We start from the raw sequence: 25,690 nt of genomic DNA on the forward strand, positions 1-25,690 counted from the left end.
AAACCACTCAAGCTAATCACTAATATTCATATAGCAGAAAGCTGACTGCCTAGCAAAGGCTCTTGGAAAAAGACACTGGGCAGTGTTTATAAAAATAATCCAGAACCCTAACTAAAATTGATGCACATATGTAGATAAGGCACTTAGGAAATTAAAATATACTGATAATAAATGTAGAAAATGTCTTCCAAATTGGCAACGTGCAGGATTTTGAACACATACCTTAAAGTATATGGGCATTAATAAATAAATGATTTTTGAAACACTGCTTTCTGACTCCAATGAAATCAACATGTTAACACTAACTAATAAGAGATTATCCTTAAATTTCAGATTAATAGCCACACTTTAACCTGTGATCATTTTTTCTGACACCTGTTAATCAAGGAATATTCAACTCAATCCAAATGACCAATGGTTGTGTTTTTACACCCTCTACACTGGAGTTCCAAAAGGAACCTCCACACATCAAGGAAACCCAAGAGATGAGAGAGATGCAGACACATGGGTGTGGAAGAAGGTGATCTAAACTCCAGACAGCTTGCTGGCTGTGGAATCCATCCAAGACTACTGTGGGATGGAGCTATTTGACGGACAGGTCTGGGGTCTTCCAAACAGGAAGCTCCATGGATGGAGCTCTTTGACGGACAGGTCTGTGGTCTTCCAAACAGGTCTGTGGTCTTCCAAAAGATTAAACTTCTGGGAGCAAATGTCTTCATCCTTGCCTACATAATGCCAACAAAGGCTGTTCAAAAATACGGGTCTGCTGAGTAAAAGGTGGAAACAGTAGCCTTGAGAATTCAGAGAGACAGCACTACAGAACAAGCATGTGAGGGGGTATGAAACCAGATCGCCACGTGCTCAATGTATCTTTTAACTTTTTCACCATGGAAAACTTGAAACATGCAAAAGAAGAGAGAACAATTTAGGGAGCCAGGTGCCAATCAATTCACGTCAATCCTGTCCCATCTATCACCCCACCCTGTCTGCTGCCATATTCACTTGAAGCAAATCCCAGATGTCACATCATTTAATCCATAAATATTCTAATATGTACCTCCAGAGTATAGGAACTCTTTTTAAAATTATGTAATCACCATAAAAAATTATATACTCACCATAAAAATGAATACTTTCTTAATATTATCAAATGTCCAGTTTCAACTGGACAATGACCAATTTCAACTGTCTCAAACTTACAGTTGTTTTTTTTTTTGACATTTTGTAGTAGGATCGAAATAAGATCCACATGTGGCGATTAGTTGATACAACTTTAAAATGTCTTTTAAATCATCTCTTTTTTTCCCTTGAAATCTGTGTGCTGAAGAAGCTAGATCATTTGTCCTACAGAGTAACCTGTATTCTGGGTTGTGTTGATTACTTGTGGTGTGGTTTAACACGTGCTTCTGTCTTAGATCATTTGTAAATTGGCTACCACGTAGAGAGGCAGGGTCAGACACACGCAGGGTTGAATCTGTTGGTATGACTGCATCCTCAATGGCAGTGTGAGTTTCCATGAGGAAGTACATAATAGCTGGTTGTATCTCATTTCCACTGTGTCAGCAGGTCTTGAAGCTCCATGCTGCTTCTGCTAAGTCACTTCAGTTGTGTCCAACTCTGTGTGACCCCATAGACAGCAGCCCACCAGGCTCCGCCGTCCCTGGGATTCTCCAGGCAAGAATGCTGGAGTGGGTTGCCATTTCCTTCTCCAATGCATGAAAGTGAAAAGTGAAAGTGAAGTCTCTCAATTGTGTCCTACTCTTCGCGACCCCATGGACTGCAGCCTACCAGGCTCCTCTGTCCATGGGATTTTCCAAGCAAGAGTACTGGAGTGGGTTGCCATTGCCTTCTCCTTAAAGCTCCATACCTAGATCTATTCATTCATTCAGGGTTGCAAAACTCTGATGTTCTAAGTGATACTCTAAGTATATCACTCCTTCTTACTAAATAGCTAGAATATTCTTATAAGCATACCTTCCCTCAACTACTGTTTGATTATCCTAAAGCTCATATAGGAAAAAGTAAGATAAATGTGTGATTTTAGAATTTTACCCATTTTTCAAAATAAAGAGCTGGTTCTTCCATTGCTAACCAATTCATTGTTATTCTTTAGTATTGTTATGAACTCATCCATGTAGATTACGCTGATGTGCTTCAGTCCACTGTAATTATCATGCTTGTTGATGTTTATATGTCCATCTTCAGCCAGCCAGTGGGAGACCTTCAACATGCTCCCAAGTTCCTCTGGCAATAATCCTAGTCTTATTTGATAGCTTCCTTGCTATCTGTATAATAATATGTTCCAAGTTTATTTTACCCATTTCCTAGGCCAGACTTGAAGTCAGCTATTTCTCCAAGAACTCTGGTTCCTTTCAGTATTTTAAGACCACAATCTCTGTGTTAGTAGTGGTTTTTGCTAATGGGTTGATCACTGCTTCTGGTACTTTTCAATAAACTTAGTGCTCGAAATATGCTTTCTTGCAAGTTTGTTAGGATAATAAACACCATGGGTTCATTTCAATACTTCTAATTAAATTCAGAAATCCAGAGTTTTTCTAACTTAACTGTTTTATCTTTCCATCAACTTTCTTCCACACACTAAGAACCCTAATCCTTAAGAACTCTAAGAATAACAAAATTAGAAAACACACAAACTGCAGTATCAGAATAGCAATACTAACACTACTATCAGCAAATGATTATTATAAACAGTTGATCTGCATGTGTGCATGGTTCTTTTTCTTCTCAGAGTATATTCCACCCAGAGTACACAAACTGCAATGTTTCCAAGTTACGTGGAAGAGCTCTTCTCTGTGTGGTTCTGCCACCATCTGGATACTCAGTGAGGTGAACAATGGAAAAGCTGAACAATGGAAACAGCAGGCAGGCTGAAGGGCTATAAGAGTGAGGGTGTGGAGTGTGATGAGTATGGACTTCTGGCAGTAAGAGTCCAGCCCAACTGCTGTCAGGAATTTGAGTTCGAGAGAAGAACATAACAGAGGGTAAAGAAGTTCTGTTTTGTTCAGTTGATAGGAATTTGCTGTATGACCCAGGGAACTCAACCCAGGGCTCTGTAACAAGCTAGAGGGGTGGGAAGACGTGGGAGATAGGAAGGAAGTTAAAGAGGGAGGGGACACATGTATACCTATGGCTGTCATGTTGATGTATGGCAGAGGCCAACACAATATTGTGAAGCAATTTTGCTTCGATTAAAAATAAATAAGTTTAGCGGGGCTGGGGAAAGCTTATTGAAATTGAAAAAAGAAAAAAAGAGGCAGAGAGACACTGATGAATACATGGGAAGTGAAACTTGGGAACAAGTAAATAGCGAAGCATTTACTCAATTAAAAGAGAGGAAAGACTGAAGATAGACACCCTTGAGAAGAGTATTCCAATCGCCTGGCCTGTTCATCTATTGCTTCAGTAGCATCAGCCACTGCATGAGGCCCCAAAGAGCCACGGATAGACTCCAGGGAGCTCACAGGTGACTGGACTCAGACAAGCGAGCTAGAGTATCTCAAGTTCTATTCCAGAGGTAAGCACAGGAACAGAGGTATTTGGAGAGCCCTTGACTGCAGTGAGGGTTCATCTAGACAATCCCTGGCAGGAGGAGACATGGGGTGGGAAACGGAGAGACATGGGGAGTGGATGTGGGGAGGAACCATCCTGGGATAGACGCAATAGGTCCGGGGCTGAAGGCACAGAAAGGAAAGGGCATGGCTTGTTCCCAGAACACAATCACAGTGAGACGTCACTGCAGTGAAGGACAGGGAGGTGGGCTGCAGAGGCCAGGGCCAGAGGGCCTCAACGTTGTACTGAGAGATTCAGACGTAACCCGGAAGGCTACACGGAACCAGCATGAGAAGGACTTCGTGAGCGCCCTCTGGTGGAAGCTGGAGGATGGACTGAGTCATGGAGGACCAGTGTCCAAAACAGCTGTTACAATTCTCCCAGAAGAAATGGCCTGAACCAAGGCTGACCCCAAACCTCAAGGCACTTCTGAGATGTGTGATCTAAAGGGACAACAGTGACTCGGGGTCACACCTGTAGTGTGGGAAGCTGAGAAATGAGGACTCGTCTCCAAAAGCACGGTCACTGAGAAGGGCTCTGCTCTGGGAAAAAGATGAGGGCGTGAACAGTTGAGCAGGTTTTAAAACGGGACAAGAATGTGCAGGCAGGATGGCCTATTGGCCTGCCTTTCTGCCAATCCCCCCGAGACAGGAAACATCCATGAAGGAGACGGCCACTCAGGCTGGAGCTATCACTGACAGAACACTCTTTAAGGATGTGAAGGAGATGGGAACTAAAGAGAAATGGACTGACTACACCCTAGAGTCTAATATCATGAGAGAGAGAACGATGAACCTATGCAGACACGAGCTCAATGCAAATGCCATCTACTCCATGAAACTCATTCTACCTTTCCTGACCCTGTCCTGGCACAGCGGCCTCACTCTCTACCCCTGGTTCTCCGTCTCTCTCCCCTGAAGTCTCCTGTGGGTGACAGCTTGGAGTTTGCCTGCACCCCAGTCCCAGCCCTCTTCACTAAGCTCGTGACTTGCCCAGGGGAGAAGCAGAGGGAAAGTCTGGGGCAAAGAATAAGATGGAACCTAACAGAGATGCCAGCACATGCACACAAGGGGGCGTGTCCCTAGCAGCACGGTTTATAACAGCAGAGCCCTGGAGAGGAACGCAACTGTCCACCAACAGACGATGAACGAGACAAACTGCTTCCTTCACACAGTGGACACTCAGAGCTACCCGGGTCATGCCCACACTGACCTCGTTCCCGGGTCATGCCCACAGTGACCTCGTTCTCAAAGTAAACTGCATCAGGATACATGCTGCATGATGTCATGCATATACAATTGACACAAACGAATTTCACATATTGTGGGCGAATATGCACCACTAGTATCGAAATGTGCATTTGCATGGTAAACACTATATCTGACATTCAGTAGAGAAAAGCCCCCGAGAGGGTGGCCAGTATTGAGCAGAAGACTTCAATTACATCTGTAGTAGGTATTTTTTTTTTTTAATCTGAAGTTAACATGGAAAAATATTGTGGTTCTGATGATGTTTTCTTTACTTCCTATTGTTTGAAATATTTGATATGGTAAAAATACTCTTAACTGATATTTTGACCAAAATTCACTTTGTACTCTAAAGCGTTTCTCTTTTTGTAATCAGTAAAAAGCATAAACTTGTCTGCATCTAATCCCACAGCAATGCAAAAACAGAACCTGACAGTATTCTTTTTTTTTTTTTTTTTTTTTTTTACCTGAAATATCTGCTTCAGGGAGAAGAGGGCCCTTCTTAAATCTCGTCCAGTGGAGTTGTACAGTTTTTCTGAAATAAAGAACACACCATATAAAATTCATTAAACTGACTCAACAGATGGTAAAAATAGAGACAGGGTGTGAGCAATTACAGAACTTCCGCTGGAAAGGTGAGTAAAACAAATTCATTTCATTCAGGATGCAGCCCCACCTCTAATGGTGCAAAGAACCGTCTAGCCTAGCCGTTACAAGGAGGCAGGAAGAGGGGATTGTGAGTGTGGGGAAGTGCCCTGATCTGTATACCCTCAGCCTTCACCTCCCTCTTTCCAGAGCTCCATTTCCAGCTGTTTACAAATATAGTGATTCAGTTGGTAAAGAATCTGCCTGCCAATGCAGGAGACCCAGGTTTGATCCCTGGGTCAGGAAGATCCCCTGGAGAAAAAAATGGCAAGCCACTCCAGTATTTTTGCCTAGAAAAATCCCATGGACAGAGGAGCCTGGCAGGCTACAGTTCATGGGGTCCTAAGAGTCAGACGTGAATTAGCAACTAAACCACCACCACAGACTTGATAGTTGACAGCCAAATCTATCAGGAAAATTAACACAGTCAAAACGGAACTCATCCTTCTGTTTCGTCTCACAGGCCTGCATCACCATACTCTCCACAGTCGGGCTCAGGAAGCTTCAAACTGCTTTCTTTTCCATGGAATCTGATGCTCACCTCAAGAGAACCAAGAGCAGCATGATGTCTCTAAGGACTGACTGGCCCCCACCTGCTGCCAGCCCTTCCAGCAGGGACCTAGCCTTAGCTCTGCCTGTATCTGGACTCTCCCTCATATGAGACGGGTTCGAGGATAACTCCTGGCCTGGAGCAAGGCAGATGCAGGAGCCCCTGTCAGTATTCTGGGGCTCGATACTCAGGTTGAATTCTATAACCAGTGACATGTAACATGTACTAGTTGGGCCAGGCCTCATGCATGAGGAGGGGAGCCTGACCCAGGACCCACCCTCCAGCAGTTACAGTGGGCAGAAGTGGCAGATGGGTATGCCCCAAGTCTTCACTGGTCAGTGGGGCGGTGCCAGAATGTGCTGAAGGCATGGAGAATGCCGGGAGCATCCCCTTCTACTGGTGCACGCAGACTCCCAGGAGCATGGATTCCGCTTGTCCTCCCAGGTGGCTCAGGTGCCCGGGGTTGGGTTCCTAACACTGCATGTCAGAGCGCCCCAATATAAACAATCCAGCGCACATTTACTGAGCACCTGCCAGGCGCTGTTCTAGGCACTGAGGGTACAGTAGTGAAAAATGAACTCAGAGCAAAGACTAAGCAATCCAAGGGCCTGCATTTCAAACTGGTATGTGATTTGGGTGAAAAATGCTCAAACTACTGCACAATTGCACTCATCTCACACGCTAGTAAAGTAATGCTCAAAAATCTCCAAGCCAGGCTTTAGCAATATGTGAACCGTGAACTTCCTGATGTTCAAGCTGGTTTTAGAAAAGGCAGAGGAACCAGAGATCAAATTGCCAACATCCGCTGGATCATGGAAAAAGCAAGAGAGTTCCAGAAAAGCATCTATTTCTGCTTTATTGACTATGCCAAAGCCTTTGACTGTGTGGATCACAATAAACTGTGGAAAATTCTGAAAGAGATGGGAATACCAGACCACCTGATCTACCTCTTGAGAAATTTGTATGCAGGTCAGGAAGCAACAGTTAGAACTGGACATGGAACAACAGACTGGTTCCAAATAGGAAAAGGAGTTCGTCAAGGCTGTATACTGTCACCCTGTTTATTTAACTTATATGCAGAGTACATCATGAGAAACGCTGGACTGGAAGAAGCACAAGCTGGAATCAAGATTGCCAGGAGAAATATCAATAACCTCAGATATGCGGATGACACCACTCTTATGGCAGAAAATGAAGAGGAACTCAAAAGCCTCTTGATGAAAGTGAAAGTGGAGAGTGAAAAAGTTGGCTTAAAGCTCAACATTCAGAAAATGAAGATCATGGCATCTGGTCCCATCACTTCATGGGAAATAGATGGGGAAAAAGTGGAAACAGTGTCAGACATTATTTTTCTGGGCTCCAAAATCACTGCAGATGGTGACTGCAGCCATGAAATTAAAAGATGCTTACTCCTTGGAAGGAAAGTTATGACCAACCTAGATAGCATATTCAAAAGCAGAGACATTACTTTGCCAACAAAGGTTCATCTAGTCAAGGCTATGGTTTTTCCTGTGGTCATGCATGGATGTGAGAGTTGGACTGTGAAGAAGGCTGAGCACTGAAGAATTGATGCTTTTGAACTGTGGTGTTGGAGAAGACTCTTGAGAGTCCCTTGGACTGCAAGGAGATCCAACCAGTCCATTCTGGAGGAGATCAGCCCTGGGATTTCTTTGGAAGGAATGATGCTAAAGCTGAAACTCCAGTACTTTGGCCACCTCATGCAAAGAGTTGACTCATTGGAAAAGACTCTGATGTTGGGAGGGATTGGGGGCAGGAGGAGAAGGGGACGACAGAGGATGAGATGGCTGGATGGCATCACTGACTCGATGGACGTGAGTCTGAGTGAACTCCAGGAGTTGGTGATGGACAGGGAGGCCTGGCGTGCTGCGATTCATGGGGTCGCAAAGAGTCGGACACGACTGAGTGACGGATCTGATCTGATCTGATCTGATACTACCTCTCTAAGTCTTGGATTCCTTATCCACAAAGGGGGAACAGATAATAGTAGATCTAGTAGAAGATGGTTTTGTGTGTTAAATCCAGCACTGAAATGATGCAGTGGAATGCAAAATTACTTAAAATACTTAGAATTATAGATTTCAAAGTAATGTCACCTGCATGGTCGGCAACCTTGGGCTTCAACACCAGCCTACTGGGGGGAGGTGATGGGCAAAGCCATGTTCTCCTCACATGTGAGTGGAAGGGGATGAAATGCACAGATCTAAATGACTTAGCAGAAGTCTGGTTGTGAGAAAGACATGCCCCTTTGCACTGTGGCTCTAAAAGTGCCCCATCTGAGGTGATGGAAGGTTCCCATCTGAGAGAGACTTAAAATGATGGAGCATGGGCCTGGCTAAGCCTCTGAATGGCAACAGCTTCCTCGAAGGGCTTCCTATGGACACCCTGCCCACTTCCCCTCTTCTCACCCATCCTCCAGACCAAGGCCAGAAGGACAGGGTGAAAACCATCACCTGAAAACATCCCTGCCCCCATTCAAACCCTTCAGTGGCTGCCCACGGCAGTAACAAACCCCAAATCCTTTCCGTGGTCTGCCAATCCTTGGTCACACAGATCTGCCGCCCCCGCCCCCCTCCACATACCAACTCATCGTGCAGCAGAAACCTGTTCTCTCAGCTCCTGAGGCAGGCCAGTCTCCTCCAGACTCACAACCTACACACACAGCTTAAGGAGCAGAGGCAGGATCCTGTGGGGTCTGACCCCAGGGCCTCCTAGTGTTTGCCCATTATGCAGTTCTGCTCCTGTAAATACAATATGCAACCCCCAGTCGCTTGATAATTATGCAGTGTTTCGATTGAGAGAGAATCACTCCTTGTCTTCCTGAACACAAGGAGCCGGGAAGCCTCCAGAGGAATCAACCATCCCCAAACTAAACATCTAATTCATCACAGACCCTAAAATATGAGGCCCAATGACTCACAAGTTGACCTCTAAATTATTAATATATGTGTGGCCTCAAAAGACATGAGTAAGAAATAGAGATGGCGGAGTACAAGGATGTGCGCTCATCTTCTCCTGCAAAAACTCCAAAATTACAACTTGCTGCTGAACAACTGTCAACAGGAGAATGTTGGATCTTACTAAAAAAAGATACCCCACGCTCAAGGGCAAAGGAGAAGCCCCAGCAAGATGGTAGGAGGGGCAAAATCATGTTTACAATCAAACCCCATAACCACCAGAGATGCTCAGAGGACTCAAACAAACCTAGTGCACACAAGGACCCAGAGACCCCACAGAGACTGAGCCAGAACTGTGTTGGAGTGTCTCCTCGGGGTCAGTAGTGGTCTGCCACAGGGGCAAGGACGTTGGGTGCAGCAGACCTGGGTATTGCATGAGCCCTCTTGGAGGAGGTCCCATTAACCCCACCATAGAGCCACGAGAACTTACACAGGACTGGGGAAACAGACTCCTGGAGGGCACAAAAAAAAAACCTTGTGTGCACCAGAACCCAGGAGAAAGGAGCGGTGATCCCACAGAGACTGACCCAGACTTGCTGTGAGTGTCCAGCAGTGTCCGGTGGAGGCGTGGGTCAGTGGTGGCCTGCAGGGCCGGTGACACTGACTGCAGCACCGCGTGCACCTGGCCTTTTGAAGGAGGTCGCCATCATCTTCACTACCTCCACCATAGTTTGGTCTCAGGCCAAACAACAAACAGGGAACACAGCCCCGCCCATCAACAGAAAATTAGATTAAAGACTTACTGAGCATGGCCCCCCCCCATCAGAACAAGACCCAGTGTCCCCCTCAGTCAGTCTCTCCCATCAGGAAGCTTCCATAAGCCTCTTATCCTTCTCCTTCAGAGGGCAGACCGAATGAAAACCACAATCACAGAAAACTAAACAAACTGATCACATGGACCACAGCCTTGTCTAACTCAATGAAACTATGAGCCATGCCATGTAGGGCCATCCAAGATAGATGAGTTATGGTGGAGAGTTCTGACAACACGTGGTCCACTGGAGAAGGGAATGGCAAGCCACTTCAGTATTCTTGCCTTGAAAACCCCATGAACAGTATGACAAGGCAAAAAGACAGGACACTAAAAGAGGAACTCCCCAGGTGGGCAGGTGCCCAATATGCTACTGGAGATCAGTGGACTACTAACTCCTGAAAGAATGAAGAGACGGAGTCAAGGCAAAAACAACACCTAGTTGTGGATGTGACTGGTGATGGAAGTAAAGTCCAATGCTATGAAGAGCAATATTGCATAGGAACCTGGAATGTTAGGTCCATGAATCAAGGTAAATTGGAAGTGATCAAACAGGAAATGGCAAGGGTGAACATCAACATTTTAGGAATCAGTGAACTAAAATGGACTGGAATGGGTGAATTTAACTCAGATGATCATTATATCTACTACTGTGGACAAGAATCCCTTAGAAGAAATGGAGTAGCCATCACGGTCAACAAAAGAGTTGGAAATGCAGTACTTGGATGCAATCTCAAAAATGACACAATGATCTCTGTTCATTTCCAAGGCAAACCATTCAATATCACAGTAATTGAAGTCTATGCCCCAACCAGTAATGCTGAAGAAACTGAACTTGAATGGTTTTATGAAAATCTACAAGACCTTCTACAAATAACACCCAAAAAAGGTGTCCTTTTCATTATAGGGGACTGGGATGCAAAACTAGGAAGTCAAGAGACATCTGGAGTAACAGGCAAATTTGGCCTTGGAGTACAAAATGAAGCAGGTCAAAGGCTAACATAGCTTTGCCAAGAGAATGCACTAGTCACAGCAAACACCCTCTTCCAACAACACAAGAGAAGACTCTACACATGGACATCACCAGATGGTCAACACCGAAATCAGATTGATTATATTCTTTGCAGCCAAGGATGCAGAAGCTCTATACAGTCAGCAAAAATAAGACTGGGAGCTGTTGCTCAGATCATGAACTCCTTATTGCCAAATTCAGACTTAAATTGAAGAAAGTAGGGAAAACCACTAGACCATTCAGGTATGACCCAAATCAAATCCCTTATGATTATACAGTGGAAGTAACAAATAGATTCAAGAGATTAGATATGATACACAGAATGCCTGAAGAACTATGGACAGAGGTTCGTGACACGGTACAGGAGGCAGTGATCAAGATCATTCCCAAGAAAAAGAAATGCAAAAAGGCAAAATGGTTGTCTGAGGATGCCATACAAATAGCTGAGAAAGAAGTGAAAGCAAAGGAGAAAAGAAAAATATACCAATTTGAATGCAGAGTTCCAAAGAATAGCACGGAGACATAAGAAAGCCTTCCTCAGTGATCAATGCAAAGAAATAGAGGAAAACAATAGAAGGGGAAAGACCAGAGGTTTCTTTAAGAAAAACAGAGATACCAAAAGAACATTTCATGCAAAGATGGGCACAATAAAGGACAGAAATGGTATGGACCTAACAGAAGCAGAAGATATTAAGAAGAGGTGGCAAGAATACACAGAAGAACTATAAAAAAGAGATCTTCATGACCCAGATAACCATGATGGTGTGATCACTCATCTAAAGCCAGACATCCTGGAATGCAAAGTCAAGTGGGCCTTAGGAAGCATCACTACGAAGAAAGCTAGTGGAGGTGATGGAATTCCAGTAGAGCTTTTTCAAATTCTAAAAGATTATGCTATAAAAGTGCTGCACTCAATATGTCAGCATATTTGGAAAAGTCAGCAGTGGCCACAGGACTGGAAAAGGTCAGTTTTCATTCCAATCCCAAAGAAAGGCAATGCCAAAGAATGTTCAAACTACCGCACAATTGCACTCATCTCACACGCTAGTAAAGTAATGCTCAAAATTCTCCAAGCCAGGCTTCAGCAGTACGTGAACTGTGAACTTCCAGATGTTCAAGCTGGATTTAGACAAGGCAGAGGAACCAGAGATAAAATTGCCAATATCTATTGGATCATTGAAAAAGCAAGAGAGTTCCAGAAAAACATCTACTTCTGCTTTATTGACTGTGCCAAAGCCTTTGACTGTGTGGATCACAACAAACTGTGGAAAATTCTTAAAGATATGGGAATACCAGACCACCTGACCTGCCTCCTGAGAAATCTCTATGTTGGTCAAGAAGCAACAGTTAGAACCAGACATGGAACAACAGATTGGTTCCAAATAGGAAAAGGAATACGTCAAGGCTGTATACTGTCATCCTGCTTATTTAACTTCTATGCAGAGTACATCATGGGAAATGCAGGGCTGGATGAAGCACAAGCTGGAATCAAGATTGCTGGGACAAATATCAATAACCTCAGATATGCAGATGACACCACCCTTATGGCAAAAAGCGAAGAACAAAAGAGCCTCTTGATGAAAGTGAAAGAGGAGAGTGAAAAAGTTGGCTTAAAACTCAACATTCAGAAAACTAAGATCATGGCATCTGGTCCCACCGTTTCATGGCAAATAGATGGGGAAACAATGGAAACAGTGACAGACTTTATTCTTGAGGGCTCCAAAATCACTGCCAATGGTGACTGTAGCCATGAAATTAAAGACGCATGCTCCTTGGAAGAAAAGCTATGACAACCTAGACAGCATATTAAAAAGCAGAGACATTACTGTGTCAACAAAGGTCTGTCTAGTCAAAGCTATGGTTTTTCCAGTAGTCATGTATGGATGTGAGAGTTGGGACTATAAAGAAAGCTGAACGCCAAAGAATTGATGCTTTTGAACTGTAGTATTGGAGCAGACTCTTGTGAGTCCCTTGGACTGCAAGGAGATCAAACTAGTCAATCCTAAAGGAAATCAGTCATGAATATTGATTGGAAGGACTGATGCTGAAGCTGAAACTCCAATACTTTGGCCACCTGATACGAAGAACTGACTCATTTGAAAAGACCCTAATGCTGGGAAAGATTGAAGGCAGGAGGAGAAGGGGATGACAGAGGATGAGATGGTTGGATAGCATCACCAACTTGATGGAGATGAGTTTGAGTAAGCTCCAGGAGTTGGTGGTGGACCGGGAAGCCTAGCATGCTATGGTCCATGGGGTCGCAAAGAGTTGGGCACAACTGACCAACTGAACTGAAGTAAATAAATAGAGTGAATTGCATCCCCCTTGTAGTAGAAGCCAGGTCCCTGGGAGATCATTCTTCCTCCAGTTTCTACAGCTAACATATCAGAACCTGAAATCTCAGAGGGACAGACTTTGTTTTTAGCCAATACCACTTCTAATAAGAATAAAGTTCTCAAATGCAAGCATGGGGCTAATATATCTGGAAGAACAAGAGAAGATTTCTCTTGTCCAGGAAGGGCATCAGTAGAGGAGAGATTCAATTCCAGGTACCTCTTTACAACATAATAAGGCTTGCATTAGACTTTCTTGCTTATGTAACACCAAACGACGGGCAGAAACATGTCTTCCATAGATTAACAATATCCCAGTTAGAATCTCTTTTAGTTACCAGTGATCTATCATGGCTTCCAATTCACGTGAATAAAGATTATGGTCTGCTATGTTCTGGCTGCTAAGGTTTTAGCACTTGGTGCTATAATCAAAATAATAGTTTTAAAAATGAAGATTAAGTAGTTTTGTGAACTATAGTTGATTTACAATGTTATGTTACCTGTATAGAAAAGTGATTCTGTTTTATATATTTTTTGTTCATATTCTTTTCCATTATGTTTTATTACAGGATATTAAATATAGTTCCCTGTGCTATATAACAGGACCTCGTTGTTTATCCATTCTATATGTAACACTTTGCATCTGCTAGTGCCTAACTCCCAATCCAAACCTCCCATGCCATCCCTCTCCCTTGGCAACCACAAGTCTGTTCTCCGTGTCTGTGAATCTGTTTCAGAGATAAGTTTGTATCGTATTTTAGACTCCGCATATAAGTGATAATCATATGGTATTTGTCTTTCTCTTTCTGACTTACTTTGCTTAGTATGATAATCTCTAGGTCCATCCATGTTAGTGCAAATGGCATTATTTCATTGTTTCTTTATGGCTGAGTAACATTTCACTGAATATATGTACCACATCTTTATCTATTCATCTGTCGATGGTTGTTTCCATGTCTTGGCTACTATAAATGGTCTTGCTATAAATGATAAAGGGTGCGTGTATCTTTTTGATTGTAGCTTTGTCTAGATATATGCCCAGAAGTAGGACTGCTGGATCTGGCAACTATTTTTAGTTTTTTGAGGAAACTCCATACTGTTCTCCATAGTGGCCGCACCAATTTACATTCCCACCAACAGAGTAGGAGGGTTCAAATATGGATTAAGTATTAATAGATTAAAAAAAAATCAGTTGAGAATTACAACATTTTGTTGAGGATTTTTACATTCATATTCATGAGGAGCATTAATCTACAGTTTTCATTTCTTGTGATGTTGTTGACATTGAGGTGATGCCAACCTCATGAGCTGGGAGTGTTCTCTCGTCTTCAAGAATAAGTTTGTGCAGACTTGGTGCTACTGATTCTTTAAATGTTTGGCAGAATTCTCCAATGAAGCTACCTGCACCTGGAGTTCCCTTTAATAAAAGGTTTTAAGCTATGGATTATTCAATATTATTCAACAACATAAAGCTGTTCCCGTGATACTCCTTTATCCTTTTACTGACTACTGCAGCTTCTCTTTTATCCCTGATTCCGGTGATCTGTCTTTTCTCTTTCATGCTTGGTCAGTCAGGCTATAAGAATATAGATTTTATTGATCTTTTCAAAGAATCAGCTTTTAATTTCATTCCATTTTTCATTGTTTTTCTGATTTCTATTTTATTGATTACTTTTGGCTTAATTTGCTCTTTTGCTCTAGTTTTTTATGGTGAAAACTTCAATGATTTGAGGACTTTCTTCTTATTGAATCTAAGTATTTAAGGCTATAAATTTCTAAGCACTACTTCAGCAGTATTCTGAAAATTTACATATAATGTTTTTCTTTTCTTTCCATTTAAAATTTTATGGTTGTGAACATTTCATTCATTTCAAAAGGGGATAACTTAAACCTGTGGAGTTTTTTGTTGTTGATGTTAATCTCTGGTTTATTTAGGAGCTATGCTACTGCTTAGCTTCAAACCATTTGAGGATTTTCCAGATATCTTTCTGTTATCAATTTCTAGTTGAATATTTTTATGGTGAAAACACATACTTTGTTATATCAAATATTTATAATTTATTAAGGTTTATTTTGTGACCCAGAATATGGTTTATCCTGATGACTGTCTCATGGACACATGAAAAGAATGTATATTCCGCTGTTATTGGCTGAACCATTCCATAAATATTCACTAGGTCAAGTTGAATGTAGTACTATTCAGGTCTTCTCTTAATCAATTTTCTGTTTATCTATTCTATATTTTACTGTGAGAGGAGTATTTAAATCTTTATTATACTGGATTTTTCTATTTATTCTTTCAGCTTTACGAGCCTCTGCTTTAGGTCCTCTGAAGTTCAACTGTTGAGTATACTCACAATTAGAAAGGCTATGGATTTTAGGTTAATAGACCATCTATCACCATGTAATCCGTCACTCAGGTGGCACAGTGGTAAAGAACATGCCTGCCAATGCAGGAGATGCAAGAGACACAAGTTTGATCCCTGGGTCAGGAAGATCCCCTGGAGGAGGAAATGGCAACCCACTTCAGTATTCTTGCCTAGGAAATCCCATGGACAGAGGAGCCTGGTGGGCTACAGTCCATGGGGTCACGAAGAGTCAGACATGATTGAGCTACTGAGCACACAAGTACACAGGCACCATGTAATATTTCTCTTCCTCCCTGGAAATATTCCTTTTTAAAGTCTATTTTTCTAATACGTAAATGATTAGTGTTTGGTTCGTGTTTGCATGGTCTATCTTTTCTCCATCCTTTTATTTCTAACTTGTCTATGTAGAGTTTCTTGTCGACACTTGAAACTTGTTTTTATCCAATCTATCTTTTAATTGGTATGCATTCTCTGTGTTTTTAACCTCCAGGACATCACAAATAACTTCTCTGCGACACTGGGACAGAAGACCTCAGGGAGGCCTCAGCCTTTGATGAGAAACATCCTGAACAAATGCCAAACATATCCTTGAGTTGTGCCAGAAATCTCTCCCATTTTTTTTTTTTTTTTGCCAGTTGTCTTAATTAAAACAAACAGTAATTTCTGTTCAAGGAGTAAGCAATTTTCATTCCAATTGTCTCCAACTTTTTAAAAACTAGTTATACATTTTATTTAAACAATTATCTATTCCACTTCCTAGGTGGCTCACTGGTAAAGAATCTGCCTGCTGACAGGAGACGTGGGTTCGATCCCTGGGTTGGGAAAATCCCTTGGAGTAGGAAATGGCAACCTGCTCCAGTAGTTTTGCCTGGAAAAGTCCATGGACAGAGGAGGCTGGTGGGCTACAGTCTGTGGGGTCACAAAGAGTCCAACACGACTAGACACAAACATTTCAAACAAAGCTGAAAAAAATAGTATGGTTTCCAAACAATAATTCTGTCTTTTATGTGAGAAAATTATCAAACAGAGTTCTGAAAGCAAGTTGTAAATATTTATGTTTTTTAAAATCAAAGCTCAAAAGAGTAATAACTTTATTTATATTACATATTTTGGCTGAAATATCCTTTGAAATACTTCATTTTTTAATTCCATAAGCTATAAAGCCCTAGATGAGGTGTACCTCAGAAATCCTTCCACTCGGTGTCTGTTAAATTGTAGCTTTTTAATTTTTAAATCTTTCATAAAAGTGATAGGCAGCAAAGTTTCATTTTTATGGCCAAAGATACTCTCTCCCAAAGTACTGCAAATCTTTCCTTGTTCTATGTAATAAACATGTTAATAAATGTCATGAGTTGGCCCCCATATCAAATGAGAACAACACTGGAATCGCCACTCTTGTGGTTGAGATTTAAATGACCAAATACTCATTCAAAGGAATATTACTCTAGAGTACTGATTTTTTTTTTTGAAAAGGCAATTGATATTACCTCTCTAGAAAGAACCAACGTTGTGGTATAAAATAAAACCACAGTGCTTAACTGAAACTCAAAACTGCCATCTATCTTAAAAAATGCATGGTACAGAACAGCCCCTCTGCCCTACCTGATTGTTCTGTTGATGAACGTATATTTTAGGAGACACCACTGCTTACCTAGAGGTGAGGAAGGATCAGGGACCAAGGATGTTCATAAATGTCAATTTGTCGTTTTATGAAGAGGGACAATTCCTGTGGTAGAAGAGGAGCCAGCAGACGTTTTCCCACGTCAGACATCATACCCAAACCAAAGACTGCTGACAGCCCTTTGATGGGCTCGAGAGGCCTACACAGGCCAAAGGAGAAGCAGTCCTTCTCCCCAGTCCAGGTCCTGGCTTCCTTGCTGCTGGGCTAGCCAGGCCACGGGTGGTGTGCTTTGGAGCTTTCAATGGTGGGGGACACTCTGAGTTCAAGGAACTGGGTGTTCCTTTTATGTTGCATCCACGCCTCACCATACACAAAGTCAGACTCACCACGGCTGTGCTGGCCTCCTCTTCAGCTTAGACTAGAGGGTAAAGGGCTCACCCAGGAGCAGAGGATGGCCTTCCAGCTTCCCAAGGGTGTGCCTGATGTCTCTCTTGGATGCAGGCCTACTGAACATTAAGAAGTCCTACTTCTAGCCTGTGTATTCAGGTGTGATGATCAGTCTTGGGTTACATGGTAAAGCAAAGCTTCCTCAGGGAGGATGACTGATAATTTTGGTGCATCCCCAGTCTGCCATCAATGTCTGCAGGCTCTGCTCTACATAGGTCTCACATGCGTGTCTCTGGGTTTGTGTACATGGGTGCAGATGCACCCTTGGCTTCAGCTTGTGGATGATGGAGCAGAGCTTAGAAGTCCTCTGACCCTCCACCTATACCTCACACACTGTGTAGTGCTCATGGATCTCAAGTTCCAAGGGAGGGAATTCCACGTGTGCACACTGCCTGAGTATCAGGTGATGCCAAAGAAAAAGAGACCCAAAATGCTGAGCACAGGGAGGGACGGTGGAGCCCACCTGAATCCAGCAAGAGGGGAGCCTCACAGCCTCTACCCGCATGTGAACTTCACATGTCTCCCAGGAGCTCATAGGTGCTCCCTACTCCTCCTTGTCCACCTGGGTTGTGAACAGAGGCCAGTGAGAGTGGTGTAACCCCTCCTGGGTGGTGGGGGCTATAAGGAAAAAGATGGTTCTTGCCACTGGAACTCAGTTTGAGAGTCCTAAGAGCATCAGAGGAAAAGGTGCCTGGGCAGGGGGCAGTGAAGGTGGTGGGGGGGACTGGGGTCTAAGCAGTAAAACATGGAAACCTTCCTTCCTAACAAACCTCAAGAGCACACAACAGTCAGACCCAAAGTAGAACCCTTATGTGTAAAATGTAGGGCTGGGATCAGCCTGTGATCCCCAAGGTTGTCCATTCTCCTGAAACTCTGACACTGCCAGGTCCAAAGTGTGCAAAGGCCCCTCCCGCCAGCACAGAAGGGGGTAGCCTACAGCTCAGGCTCAGAACGTCCCCTGGAGGGAGGAGGGCTTTGGGCCCAGCAGCTGGGGAGAAGCTGTAGGAGGGGGCAATTATACATCCATTCGTTATTTTTGAGGTGAAGCACAGCCCGTGTGCATTTATTCTCCCCCCTCCCCCATTCCAGGCTGAATCTGCCTGGGGGGCAGGCATTCACCTTTCAGTAAAGAGCAACTGGGAGCCTATGGTAGGTGGTGGGGAAAGGAGGTGTAATCAGAACATCATTTGTTAAAGTCTTATAAGCCCTCCCGTCTTTTCCCTCCACGATTCTCACTGTTTAAAATGGAGGGTTCAGGATGGGGAACACATGTATACCTGTGGCGGATTCATTTTGATATTTGGCAAAACTAATACAATTATGTAAAGTTTAAAAATAAAATAAAATTAAAAAAAAAATAAATTTCACAAGTAAAAAAAAAATAATAAAATTAAAAAAAATAAATAAAATGAAATATGTTCCTTTAAGAGATGTAATTACTGTATTATATGCTAAACTAGCTTACAATAATGAGGTGAGGGGAAATTAATCAAAGGCCATCAGAGACCTTCTGTCTTTGGGAAGGAAACCTGCATGTCTCGAAAATCTCAGTGCTGAAAAGCACGGCCACAGAGGTCTTATGCTGCCTGCTCAGGCAGGAGCACAATGAAGAAAACCTCTGCGAGGAGGGGAAGATCAAAACATGATAAGGAACCAGTATAAAAAACTGGTGAAGCAAAGTGTTAGTCATTCGGTTGTGTCTGTCTCTTTGAGACCCCGTGGACTGTACCTGCCAGGCTTCCCTGTCCATAGAATTCTCCAGGCAAGAATACTGGAGTGGGTAGCCATTCCCTTCTCCAGGGCATCTTCCTGACATCAAACCCTCATCTCCTACATTGCAGGAGATTCTTTACCATCTGAGCCACCAGTGAAGCCAGATGAAAAACTGGTTATGTTGGTGAAAGAATATGGAGGGGAAGAACCCCAGGCCTGTGGGGAAGTCTGGGGAAGTAGACGAGTGAAAGAAACATCCAGAATATCATGTTTTCAGGCCCATAGAACTCACTGACTTTAACAATTATAGCACACTCTTATCTCAAGAGGCAAACTCAGTCACCAGGCACTCCATGGGAAACTGGGTTCAAGACCTAGGGGTCCTTCCTCTATATGGAATGACAGTAACCTTCTTTCTACCCTTGGGCTGCTATGAAAGACATCACATGTAGAGAGCAGATTTATTCATTGGCAAAATACCACGTCTATATTTAAAAATCTGTTTGAACCAGTTACAGAGAACCGTGACCGTCATGAATTTTCAGATGTGGCAATGAGAAATGAGCCTCTGCTTTGCCTGGATGTAGCTGTGACACCAGACTCCCCACTCAGAAACTGGCAAAATGTGACAAAAGACAAACTGAGCGGCCAAGCCTGGGCTATGCTTCTCTTCCCCAGCTGGGGAAGCCCACAGACCAAGTTACTGTCAACACTGAGTGAGTCAAAGAAATTCTACTCTGGAAATTCTTCCCCTGAATCCAAAAGTGCCACATGATACACCAATGACTGGGAAGAATAACCCCTCTCAGCCTGAAATTGATACTCAGTTACCATGATGATATTTTAAAGGGGAAAAAAAAAGTGACACCGTAGAAACCATTTTTCAGTTAAAAAAAAAAAAAAAAACTGCTGGGTCAGATTTTGGAAACCATTTTTTCCAGTGATGGGAGTCTCAGACTCATCTGAAAGTCATATACAAGTTATAAAAAGATGTTCAGACGCACAAAATGTTAATACAATTTCGGAGAGTATGGGTACACAGAAGCTTCCTATGGGCCATCAGGGGATCCTATGGTCCAGAGGTAAGAATTCTTGATTTAATCCAACATCCTCATTTCACAGGTGAAGGAACCAAAGCCAGAGAAGTGACATCAAGGCTGTCCCCAGTGCTGGGATAACAGGCTCTCAGAAGTAGGGAAGAGTAACAGAAGATGCCTAGGAGAAATGGAGATGGCCTTACGTTCTGTTTACACGATAAACAACTGGGCCACTAAAACTCACTCACACCCTGACCATGACACGCTTGTCACCAAGTAAATTCAGAAGCACACACACACATATAAAAGCAAGGGCTTCTGTTCTGGGGACCAACTGAGACAAGTGACCATGGTGATGATGGTGAGTGGGCATGAATGAGGGGGCTCCCCCACTGGCAAAAGGGCAGCCCCCGCAGCCTGAGGGTGGAAGAGGCTAAGTGTGAACGATGAGAAGGTCCTAAGACCCAACGAGGCAAGACTGCTTGAGATGACCTCTTTAATCCTTAGATCGCTTAGAGTGCAATTTCCCTTTATGTATTTATAACATCATCTTTTTAACAGTCTTTTATTATCCACTAAGCAGGGAGTGTGCTGAGCACTCGGGTGACAGAGGGAAATGAAGACAGTCTCAGGCATGAGAGCTGATGGCTGACTGGGGAGGACAGGCTTATCCCAGACAAAGCCCCTGCCATGTGAGAAGGACGTGGCAGTAACAAGGGGCCACGGAGAAAGGAGTGGAAAACCCTGTGAAGCTGGGGCTGGAGATGGAGACTCAGCCGTGGCGACGTGGGACAGACTTCAGAGGCGCGAGTGGAAACCAACCAGTGTGAGAAGCGCTGTGCAAAGGGGGAGCGTGAGGAGGAGAAGAGCAGCGTGCAGCCTGGGCGGCTGAGGACAGAAGTGTGTTCAAAGCGGACCGCACTTCAGTGGGGCCAGTGCGTGGGCAGGTCGTGCAGGGAGAGCATCAGGCTGATGACACACAGAGGGTCCATGCTGGAGCGGAGTGGGAGCCCAGCTGCTGTGCCCTGGAGTTTCAGCTTCTTGTCTCTCAGGCAAGAAGGAAGCCAGTGAGACATGGTTTTTTCCCAGTTCACTGTCAGTCTGGTCAATGAGGGCAGATAATTTGAATGGGGCAGGAGCAGGGAACCAGTTAAGAGAACTCTGGAACCATGCAGGCAAGATATGACCTTAGGATGACGAGAAGATGTCGACTGGAGAGAGCTTTAGGGACAGAGCTGATTGTGGGACAAAGCATGTGGACTCACAGATTTCCAGCCTGGCTGACGGGGCTAGTGGAGAGATGGGACCTGGAGGAGCCTGGACAATCACTGCCAGCAAGCAGTGCCCCTGCCTTGAAATGGACCCCCTGAGACATCCTTGAGTCTTTGGGGTCCACTGAGGATCAGAAGAAGCCTTACTCTCCAGCCTTCATGCTCCAGCCTGGAATAGGGTTTCCGGTTTCTTCCACCTCTCCCCTTCCTGTGTGTCAGGTCACCTCCTTCTGCATACACCTCCCTCACCTCCCCACCCCCCAAAAGTATTCACCCCTATTGTCACACTTATCACTTGAGCTAGAATGAGTTCTGATGATGGCCTTGGCTTTTAACTCTGTGAATCAGCCATTGTCCTTAATTATTCACAGTCAGTGTTTGTTTAAATATTGCCAACAGTAATGATTCTTTTGCAATTCTATCCCCACACTAAACTGAGGGCGTTCTGATATCAGGGTCCATAAATAACTTGCTTGCATAAGTATCCCCAGGACCTAATACCTCAATAAATAATTGATTAATTAATTGACCAAACTGACTATGGGGGCTGGAACAAAACCCAGGAGGAACCCTAACCATCCAGACTCCTAATGCCCCCAACATCTGGCCTGGTTACAGCTTTACAGGTTAGAACCTAAGAAGATGCTAGTTTTGCCTTCTGTGAATGTGCCCAGTCCCCAAAGACACAGCCCCAGTCTGCCACACCCCTGTGGCCACACTTCCTAAGACACAAAAAGCATATCTACAATCATAATTGTCAAGACTTAAAAGCAACCTCAGTGTCCTTTACTTGGTGACGGGATAACAAAATGCAGTACATCAGATAATGGAATACTGTTCAGTGGTAAAAAGAAATGAGCTGTCAAGTCACAAAAAGGCACGGCAGAACCTTAAACACGTGTTACTAAGTGAAAGAAGCCGATCTGAAAAGGCTGCAGGCTGCATGATTCCTACAATCCGACAGTCTGGAAAAGGCAAAACCATGGCAACAATAAAAAGATCAGTGGTTGCCAGGGACTCAGAGGGAAAGAGAGAAGAATGACTAGGTAGAGCATGGGGGATGCTTAGGACAGTGAAACTATCTCACATGGTACTATAATGGTGGCAACATCTCATTACATAAATTTGCCTAAGCCCACAGAACAGACAGCACAAAGAACGAACTCGAATAAACCAAAAACTACAATTTTTATAGTCAATAAAAATGCATCGATTTCTGGACACCTGAAAGCAATACAACACTGTTAATCAACTATATTACAATATAAATTTAAAAAAATTTTAATGTACAATGATGAAAAATAGTATCTGTTCATCAATTATAACCGTGTAACACATTCATGCAACATATTGATAACAGAGGGAACTGGGGGAGGTTGGAAGGGCATATGGGAACTCTGGACTTTTTGCTCCATCATTTCTGTAACATTACAACTGCCCTGCCACCAAAATGGTGTCTATTAAGAAATATCAAAGGTGAACCACAGGAAGTGAAGGGCCATAAGCCTAGAGTTTATGAAGGGCACTGTTTTGTATAACTCCTCTGTACACATGTGGGGGCAGACCTGAGACTTGGCATACACTTATGTGATCTCCCTGCTCGAGAACCAGCTTGCATCCATGACAGTCTGGCAAGGGACCAGGCTCGGGATACATGGCTCATTGACAGATGCACACGCCCTACTGTCTAAGACCAGGATCTGTTAACCTTGGGTCCCACAGAGAAGTTCCAGGCCTGTTTTGTGTATATGGTTTTAGCCCAGATTTGAAGCCTTCCCTGACTTCCGAAGGGCAGGACACAGAGAACTTTCAGGACGCTGGGCACCCTAGGATGCTTCTTGTAGCACTCAGCAGGCTTCCCTTCCTTCAAACGATCACTGGCTCCAAGCGCCATGCCAGGCTGGGGAGTAAGAGAGACGCATGAGACACAGCCTGGCTGCATGAAGGTTGCAGTCAGTGATGAAGATACCGTGTCAACAGCAGACGGGGGGACGCAGGCACGGTGCTAGCAAGGAACACGGGAGCCCCCCTGCAAGAGGCGAGCAGCCTCCAAGGAGCTGTTGACCAAAACACTGCACGAGACTTGAAATTACAAGCAACCTGCATGGTTGCTCATCTGTCATCATTCCCTGCCGAGCCCCACCCAGCTCCATGTTCTTTCTGCCTGCGACCTTGGGACCCCCACCCCCACCCTCCTCATCTTCACTGAGGAAGGCGATCCAGGCAGAGTCCTGGGTTCTGAATCCCTCCGTAGGAACCGATTTTTCCCTCCGAACGGAGGGCACCAGCTAGCTTTGGGCCCCAGTGAAGGGCACTACCATCTGGTCCGCTAATATCTCTGCTTTAACAAACGTGATCCTTCTCAGAGGCAAAAAGGCTGGGGTCAGCTAGTGCCGGCCACTTAATGAATAGGAATTCTGTTCAAAACATGCCTTTGTTTTTCCCTGGGATCAAAGAATGGTAGAGAGAGAGCAGGGCCCTCAGATACCATCCAGCCCTGTGGTCACTTATCCAGCCAGCAGGACCCTGGCAGGAGCCCAGAGGGTCCGCACTTTGACACCACCCACAAAAAAGGCTGCTGACCCAGGGTAATCAGATCATTAGCATCTGAAAAGCAGCAAAAACACCCTGTGGCAACCAGTGGTGTGAAAAACAGGTGATGGGCACCCTTCACTTCAGATCTCCTCTGCTCCCTTCATCTCCACGCCTGTCTCTCTCTCTCCTGCAATGGCTTGGCCCCTGCCCTCCTGACTTTCCCGCCTCCTCCCCTTACAGCTCCTGCTTTCTTTCCTCTCTTCTCCCCAAATTAGAAATCTGGAGAACTCAAAATAATTTATGGGCTTTTATCATCCCCTTTCTTAATTTTAGAATTAAGTGGGAACGTTTAGATGCACGCTTCCCCCCCAACCCCAAAATGACATATATTTCTTTCTGGTTCTGTTTTCACAATGACAGAGAAACGGCTCCACTGGGTGGTTTTGGTTGAGCAAGAAGTGGGGGTTCCACCCAAGCTGGCCACAGCACGATGGCAGTCACTGCCCGCAGCTCAGCCCTTCTCACCACCCCTGACCGGGCACAAATGGAAAAGAGGCTTCCTGATCAAACCAGCCCATTCTCTCTCTGAGCTTCTGGAAGCATCCAGAGCCTGTGGCCATGTGTACGGGAGACCAACCTTCTCAATGGGGCACGAGGCCCAACTTGGCTTTACTCTCCAAGGGGAACAATTTAAGAGAAGAAAATCATCTTGGTACAATGGCCCCAAGCCACACACCCCAACCCCAAACAGCTCCTGAGAACACACACTGAAACTACTCAGCCTCTTACCTGGGCACTGACCACAGCCAGGATGGTCCTACTCTCGGCCTCGGTGAAGCACTCCATTATCCCCAGGCTCAGCTCACAGAACCTGCCTCCAGGGGCCCCCCAGCTTCTCTCGTGCCCATTGTTGGGGATGCTGTGTCCACTTCTGCTGTCCTCCCCTGCACGTCCAGCTGCCAGGGCCCTCGCCCAGCACCATGCACTGCTCTGGTTTGTACGTGGCCTCCGCACCATTTCACCATGGCCCTGGACCTCACCACCACCCAGACTCCTAAATTGATGTTAGCATTTTGGAAGAAATTCCTCTCTGTGCCTTGGTTTTCTTATCAGCAAAACAGGATTAAAAAGCATACATTCCAACATTCTAAAGCAATGTGACAAAGAATGCGATAATATCGGCAAAGCACCCGGCACACTTTACTGCCCGATAAAGATTACTTTTCCTTCTCTTGCCAGCCCCAAAGGCTTCAAAATGTTTCTAGAGCATACCCAAGACCCACCAGAGTGAACAGTCAGGCCTTTGACCCCGAGCTAGTAAGGCAGCTCCTGTCATCTGTCAGCTCCTTCTTGCTGAGAAGGTTGCCTGAGCTCAGACAGGCCCAGCTGGGCCCCAGGGGTGCCTCTCCAAGGCACCAACACTCCTGTGAAGAAATGGTCTCTTCCTTCCTGAGGTCAATGGCTCTTGACAGGGAAAATGTTCCCCATCCCTGCCCTAAACACTTGGAGAAAAAGAAGTGACTGTCTAACCCTTGGGGAGAAGATAAGGATCATTAGTTGGGGTCAAAAGGGAACAATCTGGCATCAATCATGTCATGGAACCAAGATGGCAAA

General features: G+C 44.4%; 1 protein-coding gene across 7 annotated transcripts in view; it reads right to left on the reverse strand.

Annotated features, from left to right (window-relative positions):
- The window catches only part of FHOD3 (formin homology 2 domain containing 3), a 524,125-nt gene that overhangs the window by 284,122 nt on the left and 214,313 nt on the right, over positions 1-25,690 (reverse strand). For all 7 annotated transcript variants that reach the window (XM_055559620.1, XM_055559619.1, XM_055559618.1 and 4 more), the window contains exon 4: positions 5,285-5,352. In XM_055559620.1, the coding sequence (XP_055415595.1) occupies positions 5,285-5,352 (68 nt within the window). The remainder of the gene's footprint in view (positions 1-5,284; positions 5,353-25,690) is intronic.

This window comes from Bubalus kerabau, chromosome 21, assembly GCF_029407905.1.
Source record: "Bubalus kerabau isolate K-KA32 ecotype Philippines breed swamp buffalo chromosome 21, PCC_UOA_SB_1v2, whole genome shotgun sequence".
NCBI classification, from domain to species: domain Eukaryota; kingdom Metazoa; phylum Chordata; class Mammalia; order Artiodactyla; family Bovidae; genus Bubalus; species Bubalus kerabau.